The 15,510-nt window shown below is 56.2% G+C and overlaps 3 protein-coding genes across 7 annotated transcripts in view; 1 reads left to right on the plus strand and 2 right to left on the minus strand.

Annotated features, from left to right (window-relative positions):
- Positions 1-1,612: 1,612 nt before the first annotated feature.
- Positions 1,613-3,475, minus strand: MED20 (mediator complex subunit 20). The gene is made up of 4 exons (XM_051638825.1): positions 3,438-3,475; positions 3,169-3,323; positions 2,354-2,607; positions 1,613-2,256 (listed from the first exon to the last, which is right to left on the minus strand). The coding sequence occupies exons 1-4, from the start codon at positions 3,449-3,451 to the stop codon at positions 2,041-2,043; spliced, it is 639 nt and encodes a 212-aa protein (XP_051494785.1). The 5' UTR covers positions 3,452-3,475; the 3' UTR covers positions 1,613-2,040.
- Positions 3,476-3,495: 20 nt separating this feature from the next.
- Positions 3,496-6,494, plus strand: BYSL (bystin like). The gene is made up of 7 exons (XM_051638816.1): positions 3,496-3,798; positions 3,924-4,104; positions 4,188-4,326; positions 4,647-4,780; positions 4,905-5,065; positions 5,297-5,399; positions 5,860-6,494. The coding sequence occupies exons 1-7, from the start codon at positions 3,531-3,533 to the stop codon at positions 6,209-6,211; spliced, it is 1,338 nt and encodes a 445-aa protein (XP_051494776.1). The 5' UTR covers positions 3,496-3,530; the 3' UTR covers positions 6,212-6,494.
- A 1,367-nt stretch (positions 6,495-7,861) lies between these two features.
- Positions 7,862-15,510, minus strand: part of CCND3 (cyclin D3) — a 44,756-nt gene continuing 37,107 nt past the window's right edge. For all 5 annotated transcript variants that reach the window (XM_051638823.1, XM_051638824.1, XM_051638821.1 and 2 more), the window contains 3 exons: positions 13,507-13,666; positions 12,803-12,945; positions 7,862-9,710 (listed from right to left, as the gene is read on the minus strand). In XM_051638823.1, the coding sequence (XP_051494783.1) occupies positions 9,549-9,710; positions 12,803-12,945; positions 13,507-13,666 (465 nt within the window). In that variant the 3' untranslated portion in view covers positions 7,862-9,548. The remainder of the gene's footprint in view (positions 9,711-12,802; positions 12,946-13,506; positions 13,667-15,510) is intronic.

The raw sequence follows: 15,510 nt of genomic DNA on the forward strand, positions 1-15,510 counted from the left end.
CGTGGGGCAGCTGATCCCACAAGCACATTGACAGCAACAGACATTTTTTTTTTGCTAAGAAACAAAGGGCTAAATCCTGCCCATCCTCACACATGTGGAAACCTCCTGACGTCAATGGCTGTCATGGTGTAATTGAAGGCAGAATGTAGCTCAGGGGGGGCCCCTGTTTTATTACTCCAGGAACAGCACAATGTATTAATGAGAGCACAGAAGTCCCCAGAGATTGCAACACACGTTCTATGTTTTTAAAGACATGTGAGCAGAGTTTTGACATCTCTGGTTACAGAAAGCATCTTCCGGGAATTAATAAAGCATTAGTGACATTCAGCATGATTAATCTGCTCATTAAAAGGTGGGGTTTTGATTTTAAAAGGGAAATTCAACAGAAATAACTGTCCCCACAAAGACCAGAGTTTGTTTTCCTAAGTTTTCTGAACGATGTGGCACAACAGCAGGTCAGATTCTCAGTGAATTTTTATCACTGACAATTAATAGTCCCAGTGAAGTCAGTGCATGGGTTGTGAACTTCAGCAAAGAGTTGCAAAATTCAGCATGTTCAGCATGTTGGAATTTTTAAGACACTTGTGGTACACTCTGCCATTTATTATGGCTCATTAAGCACATCTTTCTGGGCCCAGTGCTGATTAAATGTATTAAATGCCCCCATTAAAAGCTCTGGGCACTCTAACAGTTAATTAGCTTTACAGGTATAAATGATCACCACAAAGAAGTCATACCTAAATAACTATCAAATAAAGTAATAAAACTGCTTCTTCACCCCCTGCTGCTTCAGAAGGAAAAAAAATTATTTAGGAAAAAAATCTATTTCTGTTTTTCTTGCTCTTCAGATTCTTCAAGACAAGAACCTGGGCAAGGAACCAGCAATATTTCCTGTGTATTTCCAGAATATTTCCTGGAACCCTGCTGATCACAACCTGACCAGGAACCATGAAGGAAGCTCAGCTCCAAGGTTGGTGGCTGGATGAGAGTGGTTTTGAATATTCCAAGAGTGGAGCAGGGAGGAGAATAAAAAAATGACAGTTGAAAGCTAGGCAAATACTGAGAAAGTAAAACCAAGGGGACTCAGAAGGGGTTTCCTGCTGTAAAAATAAATCACCACTAAAAATAATATTCAAGTGATTTCGTCTTAGAATAAATTTTTGGCTCTTATTCCCCAAATCCTTCCTTACTTCATCCAATCCCCTGAAGCCACCAGAATTTCTCAAATGAGAAATGGAGAGGATATTTACTACCTACCTTTCCAACAAGGTGAAGCAGCTGGTGTTGTCTTTTAATGGGTGAGAGGGCTGTGCCAGGCTTCTTGCTTTATTTACCAAGAGGGTTCCTTAGCATCATCTGAGAGGCAGGAGATTTGAATACTCCCATCAGAGATAAGAGATGAAGGCAAACTAAGGACCTACCCATAATGGGAATGCCGGAATTCCTGAGGTTTTGCCACAGGGAAATCAGTTTGCTTCAGGGGTATAAAGCTCCTGAACCAAATCAAAAGAGAAAAACCTGCTGAAGGTTTGTCTTGATGCAAGAGAAATTGTCAGAAGCTGTAAATGAACAATCCAGAGCAGCCCAGCACTCGCTGTGGAGAAAGACTCAGTTCTCCTCACAAAACACAGCCTTTTATTTTGATGAAAAATGACTTTCACCTGGGTATCTTTAAAAAAAAAAAGAATCAAAAACATTAAAAAAATAATCTCTCATGTCTGCAGACAAGGAAGCTCTGCCCTTGCCTGCATTTGGGTGGAATTTCTCCTCTTCCCTCCTGCCAATGAACAGCAATTCCCTGCAGGAAGCACTGTGGGAGGAACCTTCAGAGCCACCAACCCGATCCCGGACACAGGGAAGGGGACACATGAAACAGGCCCAGCATTTCAAAACCTTGGCTTTCAAAAAGGGAAAACAATAAAAACAAAAACATAAACACACCAAAACAACCTTGGGCTGCCTCCACAGTGCTGCTTTTTGAGGGAATCCTGATCCACACGGGCAGAGGAGAGGATGCAGTGGCTCTGAACCAGGCTCCTCTCACCTGATCCCTGCCACGGGCACCGGCTGCTGCTTGCGGATCTTGTTGAAGAGCTCCATGTACTGCACCACGGTGTCTGAGGGGCTGTAGATGCTGTCGTGCTTGGTGCCAAAGACAGATGGGATGCCAGGGGTGTGGTTCCCCATGAAGCTCTGCATGAATTCCATCAGCAGGTTCCAGCAGTCGTTGGCGATCACGCAGGGGCAGTACTCCACCTGCAACAGGAACACAGCCCTGAAGCTCATGGCAGGGGCTACTGACACCTCATGGAGCCGTGGAACGACTCTCCTCTCCTTCAGAGACCATTCTTACCTCCACAGAGATCCCACGGGCACTGGGCCCCATTGTAACCGTGCCCACCTTCACCAAGAAGTCACAGTACTGGTAGCGGGTGCCCCGGCTCTCGATCTTGTTGGCCTTGGCATTCTGGAAGAAGCCTTTCAGCTTCACCATCAGGATGTCAAAGTTGGCATCTGCGACGAGGCAGGGACCGTTCTCAAAGAGAGCAAAGCAGCTGAGGGGATACTCAGAGTTGTGCATCACGTACATCAGCTTGCCTGGCTGCCCTGCAGGAAGAACAGGGATATTTGGGCTGTAAAACCAACACTCCTGCACTTGTCAGGGCTTTAAAGCATCTGTTTTTTTCCCCTTTTGTCTTCCTTGTTGCTTTAATTCCAGGGTCCTTGTACTGTTCATATAACATGGGATGGTTTGGGTTGGAGGGGACCTTAAAGATCATCCAGTTCCAACCCCCTGCATGGGCAGGGACACCTCCCACCAGCCCAGGCTGCTCCAAGCCCCATCCAACCTGCCCTTCAACACTGCCAGGGATGGGGCAGCCACAGCTTCCCTGGGCAACCTGGGCCAGGCTCTCACCACCCTCATAGTGAAGAATTTCCTCCTAATGTCCAACCTAAATCTCCCCTCTTCCAGTTTTAATACATTCCCCTTGTTCTCTCCCTCCCTGCCCTTGTCCCAAGCCCCTCCCCAGCTTTCCTGGAGCCCCTTCAGGCACTGGAAGGTGCTCTAAGGTCTCCCTAGAGCCTTCTCTTCTCCAGGCTGAACACCCCAACTCTCCCAGCCCTCCGGACGGCTCCGGGGCCGGCTGGAAGAACCTCCCCGCTGACCTTGGCTGCCGATGGTGGAGGCGGCGGTGTGGTAGGTCTCGCAATCCACGCAGAAAGTCCCTTGCTTCTCAGCCCCCAGCACCTCCAACTTCCTCGTCAGCATCTCCACCGTCTGCTGGACGCTCTTCCCCTCCGCCACCGGCACCTGCGAGACGCTGCAACCGGGGGCGGGGGGGGTGAGGGACAGAGACCCGCGGGGGAAGGTGGAGCAGGGACCCGCCAGCCGCTTCCCCAGGGATAACCCCCCCCACGTTCCCCACCGCCCGCACCAGGTCACCCCCATCGCGGCTCCGGCGCCGTCGGAAGAGGCGGGACGGCGGAAGGGGCGGGGGGAGGCGGCGGCTCCCCCGGCACACGCGGCCATGCCCAAGGTCCGCCCGGCGCGGGGCCCCGGCCCCTCGGTACCGCTGGCCGAGCAGATCCTGCGGGATGGGGCTCCCAGAGCCAGGGCGCGGGGGAAGCGGCGCGGAGCCCCGGCCGAGGAGGAGGAGGAGGAGGGTGGCGGACGGGAGGGCTACGTGGACGCGCGGCTCTCCCGGCGCATCCTGGAGCAGGCGCGGCGGCAGCAGGAGGAGCTGGAGGCCGAGCACGGCCCCGCCGCTCCCCCCAGGCAGCGCAGCACGGCCTTGGGTGAGCCCCCGCTTCTCCCCGGCCCCCATTCCCTCCCAACCCAGCCCCGGGTACCCGCAGTTCCCCCCCCCTCGACCGAGGGCGCGGGGCCCCGGGCTCAGCCAGCTCCGCTCCCCCCCCCGCAGGCCCGGCGGTGCGCGGCCCCGGCGCGGACTCGGAGGAGGATGAGGATGAGGATGAGTGGCCTTCGCTGGAGAAGGCGGCAGCGGCGGCCAGACGGAGCGGGGAGTACGGCGGCGAGGTGGAGGTGGACCCCGAGGATGAGAAAGCCATCGAGATGTTCATGAACAAGAACCCACCGCTGAGGTGAGAGAGGAGGCTGGGACGGGGCAGTGGCCCAGACGCCCCAGCAAGGCCCCTGACCTGCTCCCCTCCTGGCTCGGCCCCAGGCGCACGCTGGCAGACATCATCGTGGAGAAGATCACGGAGAAGCAGACGGAGGTGGAGACGGCGCTGTCGGAGGTCTCGGGCTGTCCCATGCCCCAGCTCGACCCCCGCGTCCTGGAGGTCTACAGGGGGGTCAGGGAGGTATGGCCAAAGCTGCTCTGCCCCAGGGGTCCAGCAGACACGGTGCTGAGCTCCACAGACACCAGCTCTGCCCACTGCTCTCCCTCAGAGAGGCTGCCCCCATCCTGACTCTGCACAGGTCCCTCTGTGTTACCTGCACTTTGCGTCATATCAGTCACGGAAGGGTCCAGAGAGTGACCTGAGCACCATGCTCAGAATGATCCTTCTTGCTAGAGATGCTGAGGGAGGAGATGAACTTTCACACGGTCATGGGACAAGTTTCACAGCCTTGCTGTCCATGCCCGTATGTCACAAGCTAGCCTTTATCTGTTTATTTTAAGGTGCTGTCCAAGTACAGGAGTGGGAAACTCCCCAAGGCATTTAAAATCATTCCTGCCTTGTCCAACTGGGAGCAGATCCTCTACATCACAGAGCCCGAGGCGTGGACAGCAGCTGCCATGTACCAAGCCACCAGGTAAGATCATCTCTGGGAGCTGCTGATGGGGGATTCTTTAGCTTTTCCTTTCCGTAACTGGAACTAATTTACAAAATGCCAGCCTGTCCCCAGCTTGTCATACCTTGTGCTTTGCTTTTCCCAGGATATTTTCATCCAACCTGAAGGAGAGGATGGCTCAGAGGTTCTACAACCTGGTGCTGCTGCCGCGGATCAGGGATGACATTGCTGAGTACAAGCGCCTCAATTTTCACCTCTACATGGCTTTGAAGAAGGCTCTGTTCAAGCCAGCAGCCTGGTTCAAAGGTAGGGACTCCCTTCTGACCCTTGCTTGGCTCTGATCTGGCTCTTGTCTGGCAGCCTGAGGGTGTTTGGGGCTCGTGTCACAGCAGGGAGATGCTGTGAGGCCTGTAACAGCAGTTGGTGCAGGAGCTGGTACCTCCTGGGCTCAGATGTGTCCTGAGATAGAAGGGGCTGAGCCCCACAGCTCTGCCGGCTGCTGTGGGACAAGCAGTGCCTCATTCTTGCCCTCCCCAGGGATCCTCATCCCCCTGTGTGAGTCGGGGACCTGCACGCTGCGGGAGGCCATCATCATCGGCAGCATCCTCACCAAGTGCTCCATCCCTGTCCTGCACTCCAGGTAACACTCTGGGAGCCCGGGGTGGGGGCAGCTCTTCTCCCTGAGGGACACGGGTGCAACACTCAGATCTCTCCCTCAGCCTTGACGGCATCGCAGAGCTGGGGGGTTCACTCAGCTCCCTCTGGGGTTGGGATTCAAGGCTCAGTGTTGGGTTTGTCACCTGGTGCCTGGTGCCCTGTGGCTCCTGCCCTCACCTGCTGCCCGTGTCCCATGGCTCCTGCCTTCCCCTGCTCCCTGTGTCCCATGGCTCCTGCCTTCCCCTGCTCTCTGTGTCCTATGGCTCCTGCCCTCACCTCTGCCTGTGTCCCGTGGCTCCTGCCTTCCCCTGCTCCCTGTGTCCCGTGGCTCCTGCCCTCACCTGCTCCCTGTGTCCTGTGGCTCCTGCCTTCCCCTGCTCCCTGCCTTCCCCTGCTCCCCGTCTCCCGTGTCCCCTGCCCTCACCTCTGCCCGTGTCCCGCAGCGCGGCCATGCTGAAGCTGGCTGAGATGCAGTACAGCGGCGCCAACAGCATCTTCCTGCGGCTGCTGATCGACAAGAAGTACGCGCTGCCCTTCCGCGTGGTGGACGCCCTCGTCTTCCACTTCCTGGCCTTCCGCACGGACCAGCGGGTCCTGCCCGTGCTGTGGCACCAGAGCTTCCTGGCCTTCGCCCAGCGCTACAAGGAGGACCTCTCCTCGGAGCAGAAGGAGGCTTTGCTGGAGCTGCTCAAGTTCCACAGCCACCCGCAGATCTCGCCGGAGATCCGGAGGGAGCTGGTGAACTCCAAGACGCGGGATGTGGAGGGGCAGCAGCCGCCTGTGGCCATGGAGTGAGCAGGGAGAGGCAGGAAAAGCTGCAGCCCACCCTGCTCCTGGGACACTGCTGGAGGAAGTTGGGAGAGTGGTGCATGAGTGGAGCATCTGTCCTGGGATTTCACTGCTCCAACTGGGTGCTTGGACAGGTTGGTGCCCATAGAGCTGGAGGGGGCTCTCTGCACTGCTTGTCACAGGGCAGGGCAGCCCCTGTCCCACCCGGGAACCTGGTGCCACCCACACCCTGGAGGGTCTGACCTGTTCCTGTATTTGAAAATAAAACCCGAGCCGTGTCCATCAGTCAGGGCTGGTTCTGCCCCGCAGCTGCCTCACATCCCTGCACGGTTCTGCCCTGTCCTCTCCCCTCCTTGTCCTGTCCCCAGCAGGTGGCAGAGCAAAGCCTTCAGCCCCGGGCTCCTCGCAGAGCTGGAGATTGTGTCTGCCCTGCTGGTGCTGTCCCCAAATTGCAGAGGGATCCCAGTGCATCCCCTCCTCCTTCCCTGTGCCCTGCCCAGGGGCTCCTCCCTGTGCTGTGCCCTGCCCTTGTGCGAGTGGGCAAAGGAACAGTGTTGGGACCCTCAGGCTGTTCCAGAGCCCAAAACTGCTCTTGGGTGGAGAAAAACATGTTGATTCTTGAGTTTCCCTGAGGCTGGTGGTCACCAGGCAGCAACAGGCTATGGAGCTGCTGCATCCCAGCTGCTGCTGGCAGCAGGGCCTGAGCATGGCCAGGGGCAGAGGCGAGGGCAGCCCAGCTGTGCCTGGCCCCATCCCCATCCTGCCTCCAGAATGCCATCCACCTTCCCCAGGGTTTTTCCTGGAACACTCAGCAAGGCTGGTGAAGCCGTGGGGCCACTGTCCTCGCCTGGCTGCTGAGGCCACATGCCTGGCCCACTCGTGGCACCCTGTCCACACCCACACATCCCTTCTACTGGAAAACCCAGTGGGGGCTTTTCCTCCCATGACCCCCCAGGTGCTGCACTTACCCTGGGGAACTGCCAGTGGGGACGCTGTGATGCTGCAGGGTCGGTGCTTTGCCAGCACCTCTTCTTCCTATGAAACCAGCACAAATTCCTGCTGGTGCAGCCTAAGGAGAAAAGGCCCTGCAGCTCCCCTGAGCTGCAGGCTGGGCTCAGGACAGCCACCTCCTGTCTTTGCTTCTCCTGAGTGTTGCCACCTTCTCTGTGACAGTGGTGGTGGCAGAAGCCACGTGAAGCAGAGCAGCACACCAAGCCCGGGCTGGTTACACCACAGAGCGTCTCCTTGCCTGCCTGATTTTATCTCCTTTCTTTAAAGCAGCCAGAAGCTGATGAGCGTGAGAGATGGCTCAGGCTCTCACCACCCTGCAGCACCACCTGAGCTGCTGCAGGACAGTGTTTGGTCCCACTTTCACCCCCCTCCATCCGTGAGCTGAGCTCTTGGTGATTCCAATGTGTTCATCAGCTGCTGCAGCATCAATCTTGAACCTCTCAGCAGGGTTGGAGCTGGCTGGTTGTGTCCTGCCTGCTCCTTGTTTCATCCTGCGCTTGTGGCTCCTGGAAATGCAGGGCTGGAGCCTCCAGGAGCTGCCCGAGGAGATCCCCCAGCTGATGGGGTCCCACCCCAGGGCAGTTCAGGATAGAGGCAGGAGCTCTGCGAGGGAAGGATTGCAAAGGGAAACCCTTGAGGCCTTCATACTTGTTTAAAATACTTTATTGAACGTCGTACGGTTCTCTGATTCTCCCAGCAGTGGGACTCCTGTGTGTGAACACCAAACTAGTTTACTCTTAAATTAAAACTCATTTATATATAAAAATTCTTTTTTTCATTTTGTACAGAAAGGCTCTGCACGACCCCTGGCCCTCCTGCTAGCAGGAGCCAGTGGCAGACAGATCTTCTTGACAAGTCAGGCGAGTGGAAGAACAGCAGCCCCATTTTTTTTTTCCACCTGATAAGACTTTTGTTTCTAGTGGCATCCAAAAAGGAACTTTTCTACCTCCTTTCCCACATCCCCCACAGGAGGACAACAGCCACAGATCCACATGTCCAGAGGTCACCAAGCAGCAAGTCTGCCTCCCATCCCTGCAGAGTCTCTCTGGCTTCTCCTCGTTAATACAATTTTACTATTTAATGGTTTTTTTTTCCTCTTAGAAAAGCAGCATTATTTTTTTTTTATTTTAAACACTTTTTATAAAAACTAACAGACAGGATCAACAACAATACAAAAATGCAATCGCTTTTCAACTCAAGTGCGCAGCAAAATTTTCCACCCTAGAAGGACACAACTCGGACCCACACGGAGAGAGATGCAGCCCCCTCCTGAACATGATCCCAGATCCCTGCCTTGGAGGAGTGAAGATGCATTTCAGACTATAGCAGCACATTCAAATATATTTCTTATAACCTAGTCTGATGCCTAAGCTACCTAAAAAAAAAAACAACCAACCCAAACCATTGCCCAGGGAGCTAGGGAAGGGGATGAAGGGTGAAGGCACTCTTTTGGAAGGAGAGGAGACCAAGGAACTGCAAAGTCTTCCTCCCTCCTCATTTCCCAGCAGTTACCAATAAATTAAGCAGCCTCAGTGGGGCAGCAGAAAGCCAAGGGGATTTGCTGGGGTTCGCACAAGGGGGGACACACCTTCCCCCAACTGCACCCAATCACCCAGGAGGCTGCTCCCCAAGGCCAGGACTCCTGCTCTCCATGCAGACAAGGGAGCACGTTCCCCCCCCGGCAAGCCAAAAACCCACAAATCCCAACTCCAACGGCAACAAGAAACAAGCCACACGTTTCCCCTCCAAGCAGAAGCAGCCCCGCCACCCCCAGGAGCCACAGGAATCTGGCACAAAGCAACTGGGACCAAGGGGCCAACCAGCACCTGCTCCCTCCTCCCAGACACTCAGTTCTCTCTCCTGAGCCCCTCAGCACCCCAGCCTGGGGAGGGAGGTTGGGGGGTTAGAAGGATTTTGGTCACGTAGGCCAGGGTGAGCAGCTCACTATCCATGATTGATGGCCCACAGGGGGCTGGAAGTCATCACAGTAACCCCCTCCGAGGAGATGGTGACCAGCAGCCAGCCAGGCTACCAGGAATTCAAGCTGAGCAACATTTTGTAACTTCATCGTGGCTTTTGCTCTCCCTCCCCAGTAATTCTTGTGCCCTGCCACCATGGAAAAGGGTCACTTCACCCCAGCCACCTGCAGCAGCCAGCCCGGCCGCCCGCTCCCACAGGCGAGCACAGATCCTGCTCTGCCCTCCCAGCAAGCAGAGCAGATCCTCAGCAGGATGGGTGGAGGGGCTGAGGGAGGGGTAGGTGGGATGCAGCGACCTGTCGGTGTCCAGGGCAAGGTCCCGTGGTGACGCTGGGTGGCCCCGGGAAGGGGCTGTCACAGGTTGATGTCCGTGACGTCTGTGGGGGTGCTGGTGGGCTGGCTGGCTGGGTAGGCAGCAGTCTTGGCTGTGCTGTATTCCTGCTGGGTTTGGGATGCCTGTTTCAGGCCCTCAGCTAAGGCTGCCTCAATCTGCTCCTGACAGGCTTTCAGGCAGTCCTGTGGGAGAAGAAGTGAGACAAGAGGCTTCAGTTTTCTGCTGCTTAGAGGTGGGAGCCTTATAAATAGCTCTGAGCAGCTGCTGGGCTACGTCTCTGGCCCCTGGAGCATCTAAACACACAAGACAAAGAAGCCTTTCTCCAACAAGGGGCATCTCCAGCTTGTCTGTACTTTACAACCCCTGCACCAGGAGAAGACCCACGCTCTGGCTGTCTTCTCCCCATGTCCCTGCATGACCATGTTGTTGCAGAATAGACAACTGCCCATCAGAGCTTCCCAAAGCATCCGAGCTTGTGCCTGGATGCAGTGGGTGATTTTGGTACCACTGTAGCCAGCTGCTGCCAACAACCCAGAGAGTGGAGCAGCACAGCCCTGCACAGGTTGTATCAGCCTTTACAACCAAAACTTCCCAGATCCATGACTGATGGCCAGTGTTCAGCAGCATGGATGCACACAGGGACTGTGGAGCCCCACCTGCCTCCCCCCTGAGCTCTACAGCCTGGGTCTCTCAGAGCTCCCTGCACCTCTGCTCCCAGTCACCCTCCTGCAGCTCTGCCTCCCCCCATCCCTCCCCAGATCCGAGCCCAGACAGGGTGAATCCCATGGGATGCCCTGGCTGGTGCACACCCCATTGCTTTGGGGATCTCTGAGGCAGCTGGACATGACCCTTCCAGACCCAACAGCCACGTGTTCCCTACAACACCACACGCTGGGTCGTTACGAGGACGATGCTGTGGCCACGTAGCTTCTCACAAGGCTTGTACCCTCCTGCTCCCACCCTGGGGAGCCCCGTCTGACTCAACCGCCGTTCCCCAGGGCACCCGCTGCTGGGGACACACCAATCCCACAAACAGGAAGGCACAGGGGATGCCAAGCAGTGACATTATCATTTGTAACCCTCCACTGTTTTTCCCCCCCACACGAGCTGTCAGCAGAGGAGGAAACTCCTCCACTCGGGACACCCCAGCGCTGTGGTGCCCCCAGAGCTGGGGAGCAGCAGGTCCCGGCTCTCTCCAGGGGCACAAGGTGGCAATTTCACACCTCGGAGCCAGGCTGGACACCCCGGGGCTGCGTGTGCCGGCTGGATATTGTCACACACTGAAATCTCTTACCAGGAATCCACCACCGGTTCTTAGAAACTGACAGAGGATGTGGCGAGCGAAAATAGCAACGCCCACCTCCCCTTCCCCGGCCGCTTCCCGTCAGCGCGGCCTCCCGCCCGCAGCAGCTCCCTGCAGGGCCTCCCGCAGGGCCAGCCCGTGCCCGGCCTCTCCAGCCACAGCCAGAGATGCTCCAAGCCAGCTTGGCCACACACAGCCAGGCTGGTGAAGCCTCAGGGGTGACAGCCCAGCTTGCCCCCTGCTCTGCAGGGCAGCCGTGCTGTTGCGGCTCTGGCTCGGACACCCCGTGGGGCTGGTCCTGCTCCGTGAGGGGTGAGGGATGGAGTCCAGAGAGGCTCCAAACCTTTCCCAGAGTTCTGCCACAGGCAGCAGCAGGTCAGCCTCAGTGTGATGGCAACAGCTCCTGCCGGCCGTGGAGCCAGCACAGCCCTGCACCATCATCCCCCTCCACAGCCCCAGCACTGCCTGGCTGAGCTTTGGCAGCTGTGGGAAGGGGGATCACCCCTCCAGTGCAAAGGGGAAACTGAGTCACAGCCCAGCGACACTATAAGGCCAGGTTCAGGAAGAAGCACCAATACCACACACAGGAGGCCAAGGCCGGGTGCTTCCCCAGGAGCCCTGCAAGGCTGTGCACACATCCCTGGGGCTTCCTCGGGCTACGGGAGCTGCTCTGTGCAGCACCTCGCCCTGAGCAGGCTGGGAGGCAGGAGTTGCCTCCTCCGGGCTGAGGAGGGGGGAAGAGTGGGCTGGAGGGCAGCAGAGGTGTGCCGGGCTCCATTTCACCTCCCCACCCTCCTGGTGCCCTCCCTGCTTCCCACCTGTTCCGTTCACCAGCCCTGACCCAGAGCAGGTTTCAGGCCCTTCCCCATTCACCGCAGCAGCTTGGGAGCAGCTGCTGCTCTGATTCACTCTTCAAACAGGCTCCAGCTAACAACAACAACAACTGAAGCCACAGAAATGGCTCAGGACCGCCCTCCTGCCCTGTCCCCTCCCTACCTGGACACAGCCCCCCCTGCATCGGCACCGGCTCCACTTCCAGCTCCCGGTGCTGCCCTCAGGGACTGTCACTCACCCCTGCTGTGGCACCAGCTCGGGCAGAAGAAAAGATCAAAAGGGGCCCCCGGCAGAAGAAAGGCTCCCAATTACGTCGCTGCACCAGGAGCAACCTGGGAATGCGGAGCCCAACAGGGTCCCCCTTGCCCACTCAAAGGATGTGGGGGGACACAGGCACTCCCTGCCATCCCAATGTCCCCAGCAAAGCCTCTGTGCCAACATCCTGATGCCCTTTGTGCCCCCGGCCCCCTTCCCTCCTGTCTGGGCACCTGCAACCAGACACCAGTGGAGGTTGGCAGATGCTGAGCCGGGCTTCTCCCTCTGCCCCATCCCACTTTGTCAACCTGATCCCACCAACACCTGTACGTGCAGGGAACAGACGTTCCCCTTTGTGCTGCTTTTCAAAGGCTCCCAAGATCCGAGGCAGGAGCCAAATGCAGCCATGGGACTGACCCAGGGTGCTGTGCCTAGAGATGCTTGCTCAGCTCAAGGCATTCAGGCATCCATGTCTCTAAGCATCTAAAGGATGAGTGGAAGGAGGATGGAGCCAGACTTTTCCCAGTAGTGCCTGGTGACAACAGAAGGGGCAATGGGCATAAGCTGGAACACAGGAAGTTCCATCTGAACATGAGGAAAAACTTATTTACTGTGAGAGTGACAAAGTACTGGAACAGGCTGCCCAGGGAGGTTGTGGAATCTCCTTTCCTGAAGACTGAAAACCTGCTTGGATGCCTCCTGTGGAATGTGCTCCAGGCCATCCTGCTTTAGCAGGAGGGTTGGACTAGATGATCTCTAGGTCAACATCATTATGAACAGCCCCACTTCCTCTCCCTTTGAGAGGAACAAGCAGCAGACAGAGTAAGGGTTTCCACCAGATCCAGCAGCACAACTGCTCTGCTCTTCCCCCTGGACACTCACCACCTCAGTGCCAGTGATGCTGGCCAGCAGCTCAGTGATGGCCTCACCGGTGACACTGTCCGCGGAGACGGTCAGGCCGTGGATCGCTGCTCCGATACTGCCCGTCGCAATCATGGAGGGAGGGTACAGGGCAAACGTGTAGTCTAGAGCCAGGGCAAGGACAGAAGGGGCAGAAAGAAGCAGCTGTTAGCAAGGATGCACATGGCAAGTTCTCCAGACTGCAATTTCCCTGGAAAACTAGAGGGCCAGGCAGAGGGGTGTCTCCAGCTTGGCAGAGAAATGGGGATGGAGCAGTGGGAAACAGGCTGAGCAGCACAGCCTCCTTAGGCTGCTTCTCAGGGTCTTTCTCACCAAAAGAAGTCCTGAAGATGAGGCTGGTCTAGTGACTTAGACCCAAGCTATAAAAGCTGATTCAAGCCTGCCTTTACCCTGGACTCCCTCCTGCACCAGGGGTGCCACGGTGGCTTTGCTCCCTCCTGGCATCTTTCAGGCACCCCCTAGGAGCCCCCAGGACCATTATCCTGCTTTTTCAGGGACAGAAAACATGTCTTTGAGTAGCAAAATGCTCTGATTTGAATGAAGGCAGGCACTCAGCTCCCCAGAAAGCTGGTTGGAGACCAGCCCCAGGTCACCCAGCAAGCCTGACTCAAGCCTGCAGTGGTCAGCCCACCTTCCCCAGCACCCTGGGGGGAGCAGGCACCCACCTGTGGCACACAGGGCAATAAAAGTCTGTGCATGTTTCTTCACCAGCTCCATCTTGTCCTTAGGCAGTGGGAGGTGATAGAGGATGTGAGCCAAGAAATCATTTGCTATCACTGAGACCAGGTCCCACTTTAGCTTCTCCAGGACTAGAACCTCCCAATCCTGCAGAGTGAGACAGACAGACAGACAGACATTAGTCAGCGGGGCACAGCCAGACACTCCATCCCAAGTTGTGGTGCTCTCTCTAAGCATCTAACCAAGATTTCTGTAGTACCTTCCATGAGCCAGTCTCTGTGCAGGCTGCAAGCTGGGAACAGATGGTAGGAAGGCTGGGTGCTTCCCCATGGATTTCAACAGGAGCCCAGGCTGCTCCTCTCATCTGCTCAGCCCCTCACAGGCTCTTCCAGCTCTGGGCATGAGTCCTCACACCAGCAAGAAAGCAAAGTGGAGAGCAGCCATGGGCAAGTGCTTGGCAGAGCCACCACCCAGCAAGTCCCAGTGCTACCAGATGGGACCACCATGGTGGTACCAAAGCACCCATCCAACAAAGGTGTTAAGGGGTGCACCCTGATTAGAGCCTTAGCACAGCACTTGGGAGCCCTGCACTCAGTTCCTTGCTCTACCATCAATGTCAAGGTGACTTAGGTGGAGAAGCAGCTGAATCAAACCCAGAGGCCACAGACTGGTCTCACTGGGCTGGGTGGCTGTGATGTGATGTCTGGGTATGACCATGCCACTGAGAGCAGTGTCAGGAGAGGCAAGAGCAACATCTTCCCAGGATCCTTTCCCTTCCCACCCCAGCAGGAATGTCTCGGGCAGCCCACGCCTCACAGCCTGAGCCTCTCTGCTGCTCCCTAATTCCCCCACGTCCTGAGCCACAGCTAAGATCTCTGGCCCCCAGTTTCTCTCCGTTTTCTGGATCAGCAGCAAATCTACTTTTGGCAACAAGGTCCAGGTGTGCCAGAAAGGCCACAGAAGATGCCCCCATGTCCCTCCACCCCTAGCAGAGGGTGACAGCAGCCCTGCTGATGTGCTGGGAAAGAAAAACAACTTGCAGGAGCTGAAACTCCAGGTTTGGAAGGACAGAGCTGAACTGGGATTTGTATCAGGTATCTCCATTTCAGGGCCTAGTTTTACCCAGCAGAATATCTATTCTTTTTCCAAGCAGTTTAGGATGACAAGGTCAGTGCTGCCCACAGACGTGCCAAGGGGCTGCCAGAACAGATGGATTTGAAGAAGTGAGATTTTTCATTAGGGCAGATCTTAATTTTCTCTCTCTTTTTTTTTTTTTTTTCTTTTAAACCCACCCTTTCCCCTTACACAACAAGACCAGTTTGGAGTTGCTTAAATGAGCAGCGTTGCTCAACCTGCTCCAAACTCCCTATGAAGCCAAATGCACCATTTGCCATTTCACAGCCCCCCCTTATCAAACCAGAAAGCCACGTGCTTTGCTCTGCAGGCTCACTGGTCTCCCAGATGGATGGCCAGCCTGCCAGTCCTGCTGGGCTTTTAAGCCAAATTCACAGGAGAAAAGCAAGAAGAAGCCTAGCAATGAGCTCCACAGCTCCAACTTTTGCAGAATCAGGGAGAAGGTCAAAAGGAGGACCTGGAGATTGCTGCTCACAAACCAAACCCAACAGGGATCACTACACCTGAGGGGGAAGCTCCTGAGCACAGAGGGGACACCAGCTCAGCATCTACCTGGGCTCTTGTTCCTTGTCTTTCTTCCCAGAACTGCAAGCCACCTCCTGGAAGTCACCAGAGGCACATGATGCCCACCCTGGTGTGGCAGACAGCCTGTCCCTCCTGGGACACATTTTGTCCTAAGAAGATCCAGGGTGGAAGTCAGCTCCGCTGCGAGACCTCACCTGGGACAGGCTGGTGCCACACCAGGACTGATGGGGGACAGCAGCTGTTTGCAGTGCACAAAAGCAGCTCTTTTCCAGCTAAGTACACAGGTCCATCCTCTTCTTAAAAACCTCCTTGTTACAAAAGGCCTGATCCCA

This window comes from Apus apus, chromosome 23, assembly GCF_020740795.1.
Source record: "Apus apus isolate bApuApu2 chromosome 23, bApuApu2.pri.cur, whole genome shotgun sequence".
Classification (NCBI taxonomy): Eukaryota; Metazoa; Chordata; class Aves; order Apodiformes; family Apodidae; genus Apus; species Apus apus.

What these genes read in the sequence shown, in the direction of transcription:
- MED20 (XM_051638825.1), bottom strand. An exon ending in CTCCACCATCGGCAGCCAAG is followed by an intron (nt 2,608 to 3,168) that starts GTCAGCGGGGAG and finishes TTCTTCCTGCAG; the next exon opens with GGCAGCCAGGCAAGCTGATG. An exon ending in CCCGTGGGATCTCTGTGGAG is followed by an intron (nt 2,257 to 2,353) that starts GTAAGAATGGTC and finishes TTCCTGTTGCAG; the next exon opens with GTGGAGTACTGCCCCTGCGT.
- BYSL (XM_051638816.1), top strand. Translation starts at nt 3,531, where the DNA reads ATGCCCAAGGTCCGCCCGGCGCGGGGCCCCGGCCCCTCGGTACCGCTG. An exon ending in GCAGCGCAGCACGGCCTTGG is followed by an intron (nt 3,799 to 3,923) that starts GTGAGCCCCCGC and finishes CCCCCCCCGCAG; the next exon opens with GCCCGGCGGTGCGCGGCCCC. An exon ending in AACAAGAACCCACCGCTGAG is followed by an intron (nt 4,105 to 4,187) that starts GTGAGAGAGGAG and finishes GCTCGGCCCCAG; the next exon opens with GCGCACGCTGGCAGACATCA.